This window comes from Equus quagga, chromosome 12, assembly GCF_021613505.1.
Source record: "Equus quagga isolate Etosha38 chromosome 12, UCLA_HA_Equagga_1.0, whole genome shotgun sequence".
In the NCBI taxonomy this organism is placed as follows: Eukaryota; Metazoa; Chordata; class Mammalia; order Perissodactyla; family Equidae; genus Equus; species Equus quagga.
This window is the reverse complement of record NC_060278.1, coordinates 89609833-89627772: the sequence shown is the minus strand read 5'-3', so window position 1 is coordinate 89627772 and position 17940 is coordinate 89609833. Positions and strand designations below refer to the sequence as shown.

The following is a 17940-nucleotide window of genomic DNA, read 5'->3' as shown; positions in this document are numbered from 1 at the left end:
GTTTATGGAGAATTCCCTGTGTGCCAGGCTATTGTCATCTCATCTCATCCTCACAAAGACCCTCTGCAGTCGGTGCAGTTATTGACTCCATCTTACGGATAGGGAAACTGAGGCCCAGAAAGGAGAAGCCTCTTGTCCTGGGACACACAGCTTGTGATGGCAGAGCCTGGAGAGGAACTCAGATTTGTCTGACTCGAAGCCTGAGCTGTCAGCCCCGCTCACTACCATCAGGGCCACACTGGGAGGGGTGACTTAGGGGACTAAGGGACGGTGCTTGCCCCTCCCCTGCCCCTTGCTGAGGCCTGAATTTCATGTGTAATATGCTGCACAGCCACGGGCGGTTTCCCCATTATCGTTAATTTTCTCTTCAATCCCATGAGGTCAGCAGGACAGCTTTATCATGCCAGTCTTACAAATGGAGAAAATGACTGGCAGAGGCAGAACTTGAACCCAGGTCTGTCTGACTTCCAGAGTCTGGCTTCTTTTTCCTACCCCAGAACATCCAAAGGATCGGGACCAAGGCTTGTACAGAGCCAAGCCAGGGCTGGACCCAGCCAGCAAAGGGCATCCCTGTGGCTGGGCCTTCACTTAACCTTTCCTTCTTGTCGTTTTCCAGGTGCCACTGCAGGGGTGAACGATGCGGCTCTGGGCGCTCTTCCTCGCGATCCTCATCTTCAGTGGTGGCTGCCACTGCTCCCCACCCTCCCTGCCCCTCAGGTAAGCAGTCCTGCCAACAGCCCCAAAGCCATTCTTGCCACCCAGGGGGTGGTTTAGGGGTGCAGAATAGAGCCATAAGCTGGCCCCCAGCTATCTCCTCAGGCAGCCCCCCACCGTCCATCTCTGGGACGGGGCAGACCCTGAGCTCCGGAGAGGTCACCCAGCCCGGGGTCCCTCCCTGTCATCGTGAGTGCAGCCTCCGCTGTCCCCTCGCCTGGCTGCACCATCCCACCCTTTGACCTCTGACTCCTTCCATATAGGATGCCTCGGTATGCAGACGCCATCTTCACCAACAACTACCGGAAGGTGCTGGGCCAGCTCTCTGCCCGCAAGATCCTCCAGGACATCATGAGCAGACAGCACGGGTGAGCAGAAGTTCTCGTGATTTCTTCCCATACTTCTATGCATCAGAGTTTGGAGGGACCAAGTTTGGTCACTTCTCTCACACAGCATCTGTCATTTCTGGACTTGCTATAGCAGGAGGGCCCCCCTGTCAAAGCTCAGCTCACCTCTAACCATGAAATGATCCTTGAACACCTGCCAAACAGCCTGACCCCATAGCCTGTACATTTTGTCGTTTTTATTTTGAAAAATTCCAAACTTGTGGAAAAGTTGCAGCATTAGTACAATGGGCTCCCACATACCCTTCCCTACATTCAACAAATCCTAATATTTTATTGTATTTACTCACTCTATGTCTATACCTAGATATGGATGTGTGCATGCACGCCAGATACACGTATGCACTTGTTACTATTATTATTTTACTGAACCACTTGAGAGTGAATTGCAGTCGTCAAGACCCTTTACCCTTAGGTACTTCTGCATGTGTCTCCTAACGCCTAACAGAAGGACGTGCTCAGACATAGTCACAGTATCGTCACTTAGAGTCCATGTTCAAATTTCACCAGTCGTCCCCCAATGTCCTTTATAACAACTATTTATTTTCCTGATCCAGGATCACAGTTCGCATTTAGTTGTCAGACCTCTTCAGTTTCTTTTCATCTGCAACAGTTCCTCTGTCTTGCGTGACACTGATGTTTTCGATTAGTAAAAGCTAACTATTTACAGAAAGTCCCTCGTATTGGATTTACTCAATGTTTCCTCATAATTAGATTTGAGTTTGCATTCACAGAGGTGATCTCAGTGGGTCACATCGGGAGGCACATGATGTCAGTTTGTCCCATCACTGGTGATGGTAACTGATCACTTGGTTAGCATGGTGTCTGCCAGGCTTCTTGTCTGTATAGTTAATATTTTTTTCTTTGTAATGAATAAGTAATCTGTGGGGAGATATTTTGCAAATGTGTATTTCACGGCCTATACTCCTCACTACTATATAGGCTGCCTTCCTAAATGTGGCTCAGTCTAATTCAGTTGGGTGGAAGCGTCCCCACTAGACGTTGGAATAGGCATCGGGACACACCCTACTTTGCTCGCTCTGCCCTGGCCCTCCCCAGGCCTCCCCACATCCTACCCAAATAGCAACCTCAGCTGTTTCTCTTTTTCTAATCTAACAGAGAGAGAAACCAGGAGCAGGGAGCGAAGACTCGGTTTGGCCGTCAGATGGACAGCATGTCGGCGGAACAAGAGCCAATGGCATTGGAGAAGGTCCTGATGGCCCTGCGGCAGAAGCATGGGTAGGAATACGTGTGTGCATCTAGGGGCCTCAGTGGTTTCCTTCCCTGTGGGTTTCCAGAAAGAGGAAAGAATCCCCTCACTGCAATACCCATCACCCAAGTTCTAGGGGTCCTGCCCTAACTCCCCCTTACTGCAGTCCCCTCATTGAGCTTTCTTTTTCTTTCTGCCACAGGAATTCCCAAGGATGAAGATTCCGCCTGCATCTTATGCGACCTGCAGCCAAAACCCAACTGTATCCAGTTAATCCTATTTAACTTCTAACCCACTTTTCCCCTCATAAATACAATAAAATTCCCCCATACTGGTCTGCATCTCAGTTTTCTTTTTATCTTCTGCCTAATTTTTTATGTGTTTTACATAGTTACTTTTCCCAAAGTGATATTACAAGGTGTAATAAAAATAGCTAACATTTACCCAGCAGTCAGAGCGCCAGCCGGGCGGCTTCAAGTGTGAAATCTCCTGTGCTCCTCACACAGCCTAATGGGAGGGATGGGCATCCTTCTCATGTCATAGACAAGGAACAGAGGCACAGAAAGTTTCACTGAACTGCCATGGTCACAGCGGACAAGGGAGAGAGCTGGGATTCAAACGCAGGCGGGCCAGCCCGGAGCCAGGCTCTCGGCCGTGTTCGTCTACTCTGGGCCAAAGTCATCCTTCCTCCACTGGGGACTTGTTTGTCTATGAGCAATGCCATTTATTCACTCAACAAGCGTTTGCAGAGCACTCACGGTGTGCCAGGCACTGTCCTGGGCACTGGGGCTACAGTCTGAGCAGACAGACAAAGCCCTGATCTCGTCGAGCTTATATTCTAATGGGAGGAAGAATAACAAAAACAAAGAGACAGAGAATATGTCAGATGGTGGCAATTGCAAAGGAGATAAATTTAAGGCTAGAGAGTGCTGGGGGGCATCATTTTATCTATAACATGTATGTGTGCTGTGTAGGGGTCAGGAAAGGCCTCACGGATGAGGCGACATTTAAGTAAAGACCTGAAGGAAGAGAAGGGGTTGGGCTTGTGAATATCTGGGTAGAGAACATTCCAGGCAGAGTGAAAACCCAACACAAAGGCCCTGAGGCAAGAGTGTGGAAGGAGGAAGAGCAAGGGGGTCAGCGCGCCAGCTAGAGCAGGGTGAGGGTGTGAGTGGAAAGAAAGGAGGCTGGGAGGGGGCAGGAGGACAGCTCAGGGGGGCCCTTGGAGGCCATGGTAAGGACTTTGGGTCTCCCCCTTGGAGAGATGGGAGCCATTGCAGAGTTTAAACAGAAGAATGACGTGGTCTGACTTGTATTTAAAGTCACAGTGAGAAAGGGTCAAATTCTGGATACATTCTTAGGTAGAACTCATTTGCTGATGGAAAAGGGGTGGGGACTGGAGAGGAGTCAAGAACGACTCCAGTTTAGGGCCCGGGCGACTAGAAGGATGGAGATGCATTTAGGAGCTCTGGGGGTGGAGGGAGGATTAGGAGCTCGGGTTTGGACGTGTTCAGTCTGGGATGCTTTGAATTCCCGGATTAGCTGTGTGTCCTAGGCCCGCTCCTTCCCCCAGACCCACCTGCTCATCTCTTTCCTCTGCCTGTCTCGACAAAAGCAAAAACTGAGCGCTCTCTCAACTTCCAATTAGTTTTCGAGTGAAATAATTACCACTGGGACCCGCTGCTCCTTTGTGGTTTTCAAGGTGAATGCAATTATAAGGGACAAAACCAGGATGGCACAATTCCGGTGCTTTATGACCACTAACCACAATACTAACGGCGTCTTAAAAGACTCAAGCCCTCGCCACAGAAGTGCTGGGAGGTCCCCATTCCCGCGGGGGTCCTCCAGATGACCGAGCGCCGTTTTTGTTCCCTAAAGAAATGCTCTAATCAAGGGGGACTCGTCACTTTTAATGACAATCCCTTATGTTTGTATTAACTTAAAGTTCACAAAGAGGGTTCCCACCCATGGCTTCCTTTGCTCCCTGCCACAGCCCTCCCTCTGAGAAAGGCAGAGCAGGGTGGCCGCCACCCAGAGAGGTGAGGGGTCAGCCAAGTCCTCCCCCCACTCGGAGGCAGCAAAGCTGGGCACTGACTCCTGATGCCAGGGCAGTGCTCTGGTGTTGGTTCCAAACTTCAGGCCCCTCAGGAAAGGGTAATCGAGTGAATTAAACAAACAAACAAATGTGGACCTGGTACAAACTGTGTACTCGGCTCCTGCTGACAACACACAGGAATCAACAAAGGTAACAACAGTATCCACACTAATCAGTGTAAACACTGAGTCAGTGCTAAGTGCCGGGCACTGTGATATGTATTTTGGATGTGACCTCATTTAATCCTTATAAAGCCCTCAGAAGTATTATCTCCTTTTTTCTTTCTTTTCTTTTTTTTGGTAAGGAAGACTGGCCCTGAGCTAACATCTGTTGCCAATCTTCCTCTTTTGGCTTGAGGAAGATTGTCGCTGAGCTAACATCTATGGCAATCTTCCTCTATTTTGTACGTGGGATGCCACCACAGCGTGGCTTGATGAGTGATGTGTAGGTCCACACCCAGGATCTCAACCCATGAACCCTGGGCCACTGAAGCGGAGCCCGCAAAGTTAATCACTACATCACTAGCTGGCCCCTTTTTGTGTGTGTGTGAGGAAGACTGTTGCTGAGCTAACATCTGTGCCAGTGTTCCTCGTCCATTTTTACTGATGGAAAACTAAGGCCCAGAAGGGTAAAGAAAGGTGCCTAAGGACACACAGCTAATCAGGGAATTCAAAGCAGGTCAGTTGGACTATGAACTGCTATGCTTAGTTATTTCCTAGAGAAGCCCAGGCCCAGGCCCTACCGTGATGTCAAAGAAACACCAGAGCTGCACCGTAGTTAAAGTGGTACAAACAGATTTCGCTCAGGACTATTGCAGTGGGGGAGAAGAGACCTCAGGATAGAACGGGGCTCAATTCCGAATGCAGCGTGGCCAAGCGGGCACTTACAGCCCAGGAGCAGGCTGGGATTGGTGGATGGAAACTTACTAAGAAGAAAATCAGGAGTCAGGGGATTCGGGGTAAACCGACCCAACAGGATTCTTGCTGCAGACAGGCTGGGGCAATCAGACACCACCTGGGCAATGGCGGAGGATGAGGGACCCCACCAGATATCGAGGGGATCAGATATCAAGGGTGGGAGGTTCCGGTTAAACCAACTTAGCTGGGTTTTTGCTAAAATTGATTTTACAAGGCAGTACACTGAGGGGCCTAGGAGCAGCTTCAGGAATCTGACTAGAGTTTGGTCAAGCAAAGACTCTGTCAGGGGGAATAATTGGAGCAGCACATCCGGTGGACTTCATAAGACGGAGGAGTCAGGCCTGCAGTCAACTCCAGCCTCGCCAGACCCAGTGGGCTGAGTGCAAGCGGACTCTCCCCTCAGCCTCGCTCCAGAGCTGAGAGCCAAGAGCCCTTCTCGAGGCTTCGCCCAGAGGGTGGGGCCCGAGAGCATGCGAGGTGAGATTCTGCCTCTGCTATATCCCAGCATGACTTTCAAGTTGCCTAAAATTTGCCGTTAGTCCTCAAATAAAATCTATCCCTTTGACCATGGCCTTTAAAGCCATATTTGTTCTGGCTTCCACACTCTCCTCCTTGCTGACCACACCCTACTTACAGTGGCCTGCTTTCAGGCCAGGGTTGCCACGCTCTGGCCTCAGAGCCTTTGCACATGTTGATCCTCCGCCTACAGTCCTGTTGTCCAGCTCTGTAAACGCTCCCTCTTGTCCTCCTGGTGTCAGCTCACCCTTTCCAACCCTGTAGATAAAAGTCGCTTCCGGGAAGCCCTTCTGAGATCTGTGATCACTCTGCTCCCTTTGCCCGTCCCCTTCAGGCCGTAAGTGGACCAAGCGCAGGGAATGTACGTCTTGCTCGCTGCCGGAACTGTGGGTGCAGCACAAACGCCTGCTGTGCTTTCTTCCCCAGCTCCCGTCTGGGTCTGCAGGCCAGCCACTCCTCCAGGAAGCTGTTCCTGACCTTTTCTCCAGCCACCGTACTTCTGTCATCAGGCTCTACGACCCCTTCTCTACACCACTGTCCATCAGGCCTCATCTGGTCTGTCTTCCAGAACTGTATAGGTCTGCTTACGGGTGTGGAAGTCCTGGCTGGGTGGGCTCCCCCTGCTCCCATCCCTTCCCCACCACTCTGAGCTGCTGAGGTCTCAGCCTAGCTAAGTAGGGACACTAGGAGCCACCCAACAGCAATGGGAGAACATGATCCTTTCCCCTCATGGTGTGATAAGAAGCTAAAAAAAAAAAGCAAGGAGCCAGCCCTCATGGCCTTGTGGTTAAAGTTCGGGGCTCTCACAGCTTTGGTGGTCCAGGTTTGCTTCCTGGTCTCGGAACCACACCACCCGTCTGTCAGGTGCTGTACTGTAGGGGCGGCTCACATGAACTAGAAGGACTTACAACTAGGATATGCAGCCAAGCACTGGGGCTTGGGGAGAAAAAAAGAGGAAGGTCGGCAGAAGTTAGATCAGGGCGACTCCCTCCCTGTCCATAGGAGCCAGGCAGGTATCAATGGAGTGAAGTTGGCCAATGGAACTGACACCTGTGAGGAGTGGGGCTCTGGCAAACTGGAGAGTGCAGCCCCCACCCAAGGAGCCTGCTATTCAGCTCCAGCGGATCATTGTCGTGCAGGAATCAGGCCCTGATTTTTTCAAGAGAATCCAAAACCCAAAACCTAGAGTTTTCTATGAACTTTCTCAGTTTATAAATGTTGGCAAGTAATTCCTTTTTTTTTCCTGAGGAAGATTAGCCCTGAGTTAACATCTGTGCCAATCTTCCTCTATTTTGTATGTGAGTCACTGCCACAGCATAGCCAAAGAGTGGTGCAGGTCCACACCTAGGATGTGAACCTGTGAACCCAGGCCACTGAAGGAGAGCATGCCAAACTTAACCAATAGGCCACAGAGCCAGCCTCCTAATTCAGTTTTTTAAAACACTATGGGTCAAATAAAGCATATCTATGGGATATGTTTGCAACCTCTGGGAAACAGATACGCCTGCCCTCTCGCCTGTGGAATCCCCTTCAGAACTAGCCCAAAGTTCCAGAATCTCCTTTTCCCTTTCCCTAATCGAAATCCCAATTTCCTCTCTGTAGTGGAGTTGGAGTGGAGTGGAGCTAAGTTGGAAAGCAATCTGATTAAAATAATTTCTACCCCCCAAATTCAACGAACACTGTTAGAATTACCTGAGTTTCAAAAGTTATCTAAATGAGACAATGAACCAAAGAACATAACTGGGGGCCACTTAGGAAAGATGCCAAGCACTGAGCCACAGATGCATGAAACTCCTTCAGTCACAGGAGGTAGGTACTGTTACTCTCTCTCTCTTTTACAGAAGAAAAAAGGAGGCTTAGAGAAGGTAAGCCACTTGCCCAAAGTCTGTCACTCTAATAAGTGGTAATAGCAGGTTTGCCTGACACTCAAGTCTGTATACCTAACCAACCTACTCAATATTACTCCCTAAGTGATACCATATAACCTCCACGGAGTGGTGGTGCTAGGCCCTTCAAAAGGGGCATTCTTGAGATGTGCGTCCCTCCAAGAGCCTGAGATAACTCAGGTGGTCAACCTTCCTTTAAGACAGCCTCTACCCTCCCCTACTGCGGACACCACACTTCCAGGGCAAAAGTAGAGGGGCCTTCAGATACCCACGGGGCTCTATGCAGACACTTGGTCCCACTGCTGGAAAGGAAGAGAGGATGCTGGTTTTTCCAGGCAGTTCTCAGTTCTGTTAGAAAAGAGGTGAGAAGACCCAGCGTAAAGGGCCTGCAGAAACACCCTGGCCGTCGTGTAAAGTCCTCAGGAACGTACCCCAGGCATCCCACCGCCAGAAGTGCTAGAGTAAACTCTCAGTCAGGGCTTTGTTCCCGTTATTCTCTTTATTCCCAAACAGATTAATTACATATTTCAACTTTTCGAATGCAACATGTGGGTAAGTTAGGAATATTCACAGCATCTTGCTAGGGCACCATGCCAAAGAAACAGAATATCTGGGCTCAAAGGTGTCTGCTCTGTGCTGGGGAAAAACAAAAACAACAAGCAAAAGTATAACCACAATTTTGACCTTTTTCTTTTTAAGTAAGTTTTTTTTTAATTCCTCTTTTCAATCTGTGAATTGTTCTTGACTCCTTTTCTTGATATTCATTTTAGCTTTCAGAATTTCCTTCCTTTTTCTGGAACTAATGTGCTGTTCTGAAAGAAAATGGAAACAAACAGAAAATTACTGAAGGTTTCAATTCACTGTTACAGTTCCTAACTGGTGACAACAGAGAGACCAAGGTACTCCCCCACTATAAGATCCCATTTATAAGGGGATCATCATTTATCTGTTCATTCTATTTGTTTCTGCTCCATCTCATTTCACAAAAGAATGTTCATAGCTAGTTCCAACTAAAGCCGATGACAAATAAAAACAATGAAATCCGATTAAAACTAGCTCAGAAAGGGGTATGTGAAAATTTAAGGAGATGAGGAAATTCCAGGCACACCTCTCACAATTCAAGGCCAAAAAGACGCTGTAAATTTCAACGAGATGAACAGAGAGGAAGATTTAAGAATGTTCATCTTCAATTTCCCAGACTCCAGGTCCACCAACCAACACGTGGCCCTCATGTAGCTTGGAAGACAACATTCGGGCCATTCAGCACAGAAACCTGCACCATATTCCTGCCACGCAGTCACATTCTTGCCAGTGATCAGACCCGGTGCCTAAACTTACAAAAGAATGATTCTCAAAATGGGACTCAGGTCACAGGAAAATTTCAAGAGGGGATAAACCATTCAATCTCTTTATACAGTCTTTCCCCACAGCTGCCTTTCCCTAGACTCCAAGAAGTGATGGGGAGACACAAGAAAGCAAATGAAAATCTGGACAGACACTGTGCGACCAGAGGGTGACAGCAGCAAGTGAGTGACAGGGCGGCTCTGGAGAGCAGAGGCGGGTGCCGAACCACAGGCCTTCCTGAGCAGGCAGCCGTGCCCAGTGCTGAGGGCTGAGTGGATGGCGATGCAGTCTTGCAGAGCGGCAGGCTCCAAACCAAGTAATCAACAGTTCCCAGGGGCATGCACGAGCTGGAACTACTCCCGAGGGCCGAAGAGAGCACCCCGCATTCCCAGCAACCACTCAGAGGTACCCGGGTACAGTAAAATGAGTGTGTTCTGAAATGCTCACGCAGAGATGAGAGCAAAGTTAGAAATAAGAACCACTGAGAGGGTAGTGACCACCAGGCCATCTTGGCTAAGAAGTTACAGCCTCTGTTATGCCCGATCAAATCAATCTGTCCTCAGAGCCAAAGCACTTAGCTGCCAGGGACACTCCCTCAAAATACGAGGTCCCAACCTCAGGAAGCCCCAAATGTGCAAATGACAAAGTGACTTTCCTCTCTCGTAGGCAGCATGATTTGGCGGTAGTAGGATGGGGGCGGACTATCCAAAAATCAAGAAAAAAATCAGTCCAGAGTTATTTTAAAGAATTAAAGAGCTCAATATCTAGCAGAAAGGACCACTTCTGAAAACAAATCTCAGACAGAGCAATTATAATCTAGGACAAAACCAAATGGATGTGGCGGGGTGGGGGTGGGGAGAAGGAATGACTGCAAAGGGACATTTGGGAACTTTCTGTAGTGGGGAAAATGTCTATCTTGATTGAGGTGGTGTTTACACGTCTGTATAAGATTTGTCAAGATTCACAGAATTGTACACTAAAAAGGGTGAATTTTCCTGTATATAAATTAAACCTGACAAAACCAAACCAAAACAAACGTAGTTTCTTTCTGTGTTGAGAACTAATGTTCCCACTTATGCTCACAGTTCAGTGGAAAAGCTCTACATTCTATGCTTTGTGGATTTCTCCTATTTTCAGAGGATTAAAAATTAGATGGCTTCGTTGCTTTGTGGAAAAAGACATTTCCACGGTGAGGGACGAGAGGGAACACGACTTGAAATTCAAATACCTCCCTCCTCTTTATTGTCTAGTACAGGGGTCAGCAAACTATGCTGCATGGGCCCAATCCAGACCACCACCTGTTTCTGTAAATAAAGTTTTACTGGAACACAGGCACGCTCATTTGTTTCCATAGTCTATGGCTGCGTTCACATCACAGTGGCAGAGTCGAGCAGTTATAACAGAGACCATGTGGCCTGCAAAGCCTAAAATATGATCCGGCTCTTTTGAGAAAATTTCCGCCTAACCCTGGTCTAGAGGAGCTGACCAACAAAGCATCAGACACTCTCTCCTTGCCTGCACTTGCATCCTCATCCCAGGACTAACACCTCAGTGGACAATGGGTGATACTTCACTTGGTATTTTAGTCACACAGGGAGCGGCCCTGAATCCTACCCTGAGCTCTGGGAACCTGGGTTCTGCTGCCGGCTTTGATGGTGGCCATCAGTCCCCCATCATTAGAGCCTCACCAAACCACACAGTTTGGCCCAACCAGAGAATCGTGTTATAAACAGGCCTAGAAACATGACGAGGTGCGCCAGGATTTGCCACGTGACCATCGTCTAATGAATTCAGATGTTCCGAATGGGGTCCCCTTTAAAGAAGTGCAAGGTTGGATCTGTCTTATCCTCAGCTCTGCTCTCCTATAAACAAGGAGAGAGGGGCTGCTGTCTGTAAAGGACCCCACGGGACACAGGGAGGATGGAGTCATACAGTCAAAGCCAGGTCGAAGTTGCTGTGCTGCAGTTACTCCATCAGCTGGGCCAACTCAGGGGCTTTTGGCTTTTGCCCCGGTGCAGTCACAACCTGGTCTAGAAGTGGGAAAGGGGCCTCAGAACTCAGCTTTGGCTTAGGGAGGGTGGGGAGGAACGAGTGGGCTGGAAATTAGATAAATAACTGACATGCACGAGGTGGGCAGGATGGGAAAGGGACCCTGCTTCTGGGAGGAGTCCGCCCTTCATCTTTACCGTAGTGTCCTATATTTTGCCAATCTACTGCTCTGCTCTGCAGCGATCCTGCCAAAGGAAAGAGGGTTTGAGAATCAAGAAAGGACAGTGAGAAGAGAAATAAGCTGAAGAAAGAAATGGCAAACACCCAACCAGAGCTTCCATTAAGGTCAGTGATTTCCCCAGTGGCTGAGTTTGTTCTAGGACTCACGACGATGGCAACAGAAGAGTGGGCTTTAACTGTCCTCATGGGACAGGGGTGGAAGGTGGGAGGATGAGAACTCTGGTCTCTCCCCCCGAGAAAATGGACACAATGTTAGGACTCCAGATTAGGAGCTCTTGCTAAACAGCATCTAAATCAAATGGTTTCCACCCCTCATCTCCCCTTGATTTTGTTCATCTTGTGTGGGCAACTTTCAGAAAAGACAGAACTCAGCAGAGCACAGCCTTTGGCTCCCTGGGGCCTGGACTGGCTGCTGCGAGGGAACAGGGCTCGGCTTAGAAGAAACAGCTGAGTCCCTGGTTCTTTCTCAGATGCCATGCACAGCTGCCAAGTTAAGGCTGCTGGAGGGGCATAAAAATGAACCAGCTGCCACTGCCAGTGCTAAGGGAAGCTCTGGTGGAACCTGGATTACAGGCGAGTCAAGCACGTCAGGGCCCAGCATCCAGTGAGGCACAAGGAAGCTCATGATGGAGACCCAGGCAGGGATGAGACGCGTGGCTCTCCCGCCCACTAACGGTCCCCCAAAAAGCCTCTCTCTGATCCGACCAACTTAAATGGCAGGCATTTGGAGAGCACGCTATTGAGTTACATTCTTCTAGCAAAAGTCCTGGAGAAGAGAAAGCATGGCACGTCTGGAAATGTTAACTTCCAAAGATGAAAGCAGTTCTGACCTTTTCTTATTGACCTTTACATGGCTGAAATCACCCAAGTTCTAATAAAGTCAAATCAATGAGAAACACCTATGTGACATTTAAATTTGCTTCTAATCCAGGTTTGAAAGTCAAGCTGCCAGCAAGCTGCCATCGCGTCAAGGTCTGACCACTCATGTGAACCTAAAGTTGTCTGGTTCTCCGGGACACGGTGTGGGCTCCTAAGCAGGGCTCCCCACTGGGGGCCTCTGCAGACCCTGCAGCAGCTTCTGTGGGGAAGAACATGCCCTCACGGGTAGGAGGAAAAGCTCCGGGAGCCTGTTGGGGGTTAGAGAGCAGTAACTCTCTGGGGCCCAGGAGGAGGGCAGAACAGGATTCTCTGTGGCAGCAGAGGAGAAAATTTCTAAACAGCCAGCACATTAATAACAATCTTCTGCCACATGTTCTAATCCATTTTAATCTTCATAAAGCAATTATTTTCTTCTCTTGTTCTCATGTGTCGGGGCATAAATTGCTGTGATTTTAATACATTTAAAGCTGATCACCAAGGCCCTTCTCCGACTTAAAAGGCTTCTGGATCAGGCTGCATAAGGTGTTACACTTGCCCCTTCTGTCACAGATTGTTCTTCAAAGAACTGGGTGAGCAGAGCTGACAAAAATATTTCTAATCCCACTCTGGGTCCCTGGCCCATCCCCAGCATTACCTCTTGATTGCCTGCTGGGCCAGCATCCGATTGCCAGCCAGAAACGTCACGCTGCCCAAGATGGCCAGGTACTTCAGGGTCTGGAACATGTTGAGCTGAGTCCAGTAGACATACATGAGCCCCAGCATAGCTACAAGAACAGGTGTCATGATAGCTAATTAAATGAGGTAGTGACAAGACCCTGGGCAGAAGACAGTTACGAACAGTAACTGCTGGATCCTGAAAAGGCCTGTATTCTAGACCAGCTTATTTTATTCCTCTTATTCTTTTATGCCAGAAAATAGATAACTCAATATACTTGCCCCTCAGCCTTGGCTACCAAGAAATCCAGAGGTAAAAACCAGATCTCAGCTACTTTAAATTATCTTGTTCTACCTTCTGGCTCATATCTATTTCCTTTAATTAGGTTTTTGTTGGCTTTTTTTTTTGAGATTGGCCCTGAGCTAACATCTGTTGCCAATCTTCTTTTTTTTTCTCTTCTTCTTCTTCTCCCCAAAGCCCCCACAGTACATAGTTGCATATGATAGTTGTAGGTCCTTCTAGTTGTGGCATGTGGGACGCCGCCTCAGCATGGCTTGAGGAGTGGTGTTAGGTCCATGCCCAGGATCCGAACCGGCAAAACCCTGGGCCGCTGAAGTGGAGCGTGCGAACTTAACCACTTGGCCACAGGGCCGGCCCCTAGGTTTTGTTTTTAAAAGTTACCGTCACATTATATTTGGGATTCACTTCATTTTTCAAATTCTGAATGAAAGCACGCAGGACTAAATAAATGGTTTCCTTTTTAATGAAAATATTTTTCAGTGATAATCTGCCACTGTGACTAGGAAAGAAGCGAGGAGGACTGAGGAGGAAGGTTTGGTGAAAAGGACTCAGACAAGGGCACTGAGAGCCTGGGTTCTGGTCCAGGCTCTGACCTTCCCAGCCTCTTATTTTCTCTGAACCTAAATTCTCTGACTTGTCAAATGGGGATCCTAATTCCTGCCCTGGTCACCCCTACCATGGGTGTGATAGAATCCAATGAAGGAATGTGCACAAAAAGCACTCCATAAAAGTCATGGCTCTAAACAAATTTATATTCAGGTTTTGTTTTCGGCCTGACCCAGGAGAGCTATCACTCAAATCCAGTAACTAGGCTGGTGAGAAAGGTCATCCTGTCAATTCTGCCCAGAAGGATGACGGATGAACTACAGCGGGGCTTCTTAACCATTTTTCAGGTCATGGACCACTGTGAGAATCTGATCAAAGTTATGGACTCTCCCTTTCCCCTGAAAATTACTGAAACACACTTGCCTAGCATTTCAAGAAATTCATCTGTGGGCCCCTACAGAATCCGCACACTATGGACACACAGAGGGTGATTCCGCAAGAGTGAAAGAAATGAGAAAAGAATATTGAAGTCTCAGTGAAACGCAGGGCACCTCTGATCCAATAGTGTCAAAAGTCTCTGAAATGCTTCCCTGATTTATGAATTCACCATCTTGTTACCTTTAGGTCCTAAGAACAATGCGGGACAACGTGTCTGATCGTGGAAGGGACTGTTTTCTATTACTGCCCAGACACAGCCGCCAGTAAATGTGAAGATCGATATGGTGGGGCAAGATAACCTTTGGAAACTGCATTAATGCTCTTCATCCAGGAAGATGGCTCAATGCAAAGATACGATAAGTGAGTAATCTCTGGAAATGAACAGGGCTATTAAATGAGGGTAAATGGCCTGCCCACAGCAGCCTAGTACAAAGAAACCCAATCTAATGACAGCTGTTCTAAGCTGATGGACCAAACAGGTTTATCATCATATTAACTGTCCTAAAAGGCCAGCAGGAAGAGGGAAATGTTATGCTATTAAGTCATTATAGTTAATAGGTTGTGGATCTACTTAACAGGGCTTTTGTGTGGGCAGGCTAAATGTCAGAGGAGGTTAAATGGAATTAGCAGCCTCGGGTGCTTACCAGCATGTCCCAGGTGAAAGATAATCGTGCTAGGAGCAAAAGTGAAGTTGGAGACATTGGCACCAATCCGGATCCACTAAATGACAGGGAGAAAGAAATTAAAGACATTCTTACTTGAAAGGGAGGCAACACATGCCAGGTCAATGCTAATCCAATGAACAGCCCTAAGGACTTAAAAGTTCATGCATACTTGAAGGACAGGGAGTTTTTCCAAGTGACAACCACCCTTTTATAAGTTGTCAGGAAAAATTGTTCCTTTTTTCTTTAGAAAGGCATTCCAACATCTGCTCTCAAATGTGCTTGGGTAACTCAAACCTGAACATCTTTTTTTTTTTTTTAAAAAAGATTTCATTTTTTTCCTTTTTCTCCCCAAAGCCCCCCGGTACAGAGTTGTATATTCTTCGTTGTGGGTCCTTCTAGTTGTGGCATGTGGGACGCTGCCTCAGGGTGGTCTGATGAGCAGTGCCATGTCTGCGCCCAGGATTCGAACCAACGAAACACTGGGCTGCCTGCAGCGGAGCGCGCGAACTTAACCACTAGGCCATGGGGCCAGCCCCTGAACATCCATTTTTAATGACAGCACAGTCTTCTGTTTTAAAACAGCTGAAACCATGATGCTAAAAGGTCAGAAACTGAAGTTATGATGAAGTAACTGGCACCCCTGCAAATTTCCCTAAGTGTTGGTAAGATAAACCCACTGGCAGCTGGTGGGATGCATGCTCCTGCTGCAGGTTCTGTGCCTTTTGAAATTCTGCTCACTCAGATATGAGAGCAGGTGCCCACACCCTGGGTCCAGTGTCTGAAAGCTTGTGGCACGCCTTCCAGATTTAGATTGACCAATAATTCTTTTATTAAAATCAATGAATGAATTAGGAACATAGGCAACTTTCCAAAGGTAAGATGTAATGAGTTTTCTGTACAGTTCTCAAAATTTTCTGAAATTTGAGACTATGCATTTATATTTCTAATTTTAAGAAAGAAAACAAATTGGTAAAAAAAAAAAAAATTCAAACAGCACATTCAAGTATAAAAGATAAAAATTCCCTTCCTCAATACCCGCTAAAAGATGCTCTCGTTAGGTGACTGACACTGACAGATAACGAAAGGGCTTTTACACAGGCTTGTACTAAAGATAGCATCCTACCCCTTGCCTTCTTCACTCAGGAGGACATCTCGGCAATCTTGTCACATCCGCATGAAAATCTATCCATTCTTTTAATAAGGTGTATACTATTCCACTGCATGGATGCACCACAATTTAACACTTGCTTTGATGGGGACTTCAGGTTGTTTCCAGTTTGATGCTCTAAACAGTGCTGAAAGGCACAGCCTCTGCACTCTATTTTTTTTTTTTTTGAGGAAGATTATCCCTGAGCTAACGTCTGCTGCCAATCCTCCTTTTTTTGCTAAGGAAGACTGGCCCTGAGCTAACATCTGTGCCCATCTTCCTCTACTTTTATACGTGGGACGCCTACCACAGCATGGCTTTATGAGTGGTGCCATGTCCATACCTGAGATCCAAACCGGCAGACCCCGGGCCGCCAAAGCGGAACATGCAAATTTAACCGCTGTGCCACCAGGCCGGCCCCTGCACTCTATTTTTATGTAGCCGTCAGCATTGGGCTTGGTTTTATCACACTTGACCTCATCTGAACACTCCTATGAAGCATCACAGTCCATGTCCTTTTATCATTTTCAATGGCTATTAGGTACTTTCTTATGCCACCTGTTAGTGGATCAGTTTACATGGCTGCTCCCTCATAATGGGGAATTTTAGTAACTCTAAAACTTTTTGACCATCGGTTCAGGTCACGGCTGCTAGACCCCTCTGGAGCTGTGCTGAGGCCAGAGCACAGAGCCTCCTTTGGATGGCTACATCTGCTGAGTCTGGGCCAGACACACGGGGCCCATGCTAACACAGCCACGCACCAGAGCAAAGAGCAGGAGCAAGGGCGAGAGGATCAGGGCGGTGAATGTATTGGACACCACTGTGGGGGGCCTCTTCTCAGGCTCGCGGAACAGGTGCTGCCAAAAGAAGACACAGCAAGACATTTAAGAATGTGCCCTTCCCAGCAGCGGCTGCCACATATACCAGAGACCAAAATGCCAATGACAATCGAGAAGAGGAAACGCCTCCCAGAGGTTACAACCTCCTGGCAATGAGTAGCCACTTGGCCTTTTGCCTCTTCTCAATGCTGGCTTCTGATCCCAGAGTTCCTTCCAAAGACACTACACCAATCCCAGCCCACTACTTGGCCAACCCTCCTCTTTCCTCAAAGACTCACTGCCATTAAGAGGTTGAAGAATGCAATCCATCAAGTGGCATTTGCCTATATCCAAGAGGGTGCCCAGTATATGGATGGCTTGGGTGACACATCCGAGGTAGGACTCTGGATTTCATAATGCTTCTGGGTTCCCAGGGTGGCAGTATCATACGCTGCTGCCCACTTAAGTTAGCTAACTGGTGGTAACCTCATTCTCTTTTAAAATGTAACAGAGCCTCACTATGGATGATTCCACCCATAACTTATCCCTTACCTCTAGCCCATGGCTCTAAGGGAGCCCTAAATAAACTTTCTCCCTTACCTACTCTGCCTGACTTCCAGAATTGAACCAGAAAGCTGGGTGAGCATTTCTCTGATATTTGTTTTATTTGTCTTTTCTGCTAAGCAATTCTACATGAAGATCTTTGGGAAGCTCGTCAAGACAGTGACACCTAGCAGAGGCAGTTCCGGGCTGGGAGTCAAGACCTCCATCTGAGCCCAAACTGATATATCTGGCTGTGTGACCAGGGTCAAGTTGCTTTGCTAACTCTTTCTCTCAGTTTCTAGCTAAAAAACTGGGGATGGGAGGATGATGACTATCCTACTTGGCTTGTAAGGACACTGTAAGGACCAAATGAAACAGGGCATTCGACAATGCTTTGTAACCTGTAACATGTAACACGTAAATTCAACTTTTTTTTAGACTTTCTTCCAATGTATAAACTTGTGGCTGTCTTTCCTACCTGCTGACGTCCAGCCAACCCAGCTCCATGATGAGGCAGCCCCACCTGAGACTCCCGTTCCCAAATTTTCACCTCAGCTCCTCTTTGCTGCCACTGCCATTAAGGGATTTCTAACATTGTCTGTGACAGTTGCTGCCACCTACTCCACCCTACAAA

General features: G+C 47.8%; 1 protein-coding gene across 2 annotated transcripts in view; it reads right to left on the bottom strand.

Annotated features, from left to right (window-relative positions):
- Positions 1-8222: 8222 nt before the first annotated feature.
- RPN2 (ribophorin II) overlaps positions 8223-17940 on the bottom strand; it is a 54851-nt gene continuing 45133 nt past the window's right edge. Inside the window, exons 14-18 of one of the 2 annotated variants that reach the window (XM_046679037.1) lie at positions 16707-16802; positions 14778-14853; positions 12829-12958; positions 11273-11320; positions 8223-8554 (exon numbers count right to left, since the gene is read on the bottom strand). In XM_046679037.1, the coding sequence (XP_046534993.1) occupies positions 8542-8554; positions 11273-11320; positions 12829-12958; positions 14778-14853; positions 16707-16802 (363 nt within the window). In that variant the 3' untranslated portion in view covers positions 8223-8541. The remainder of the gene's footprint in view (positions 8555-11272; positions 11321-12828; positions 12959-14777; positions 14854-16706; positions 16803-17940) is intronic. The other variant, XM_046679038.1, reaches the window with a different exon arrangement.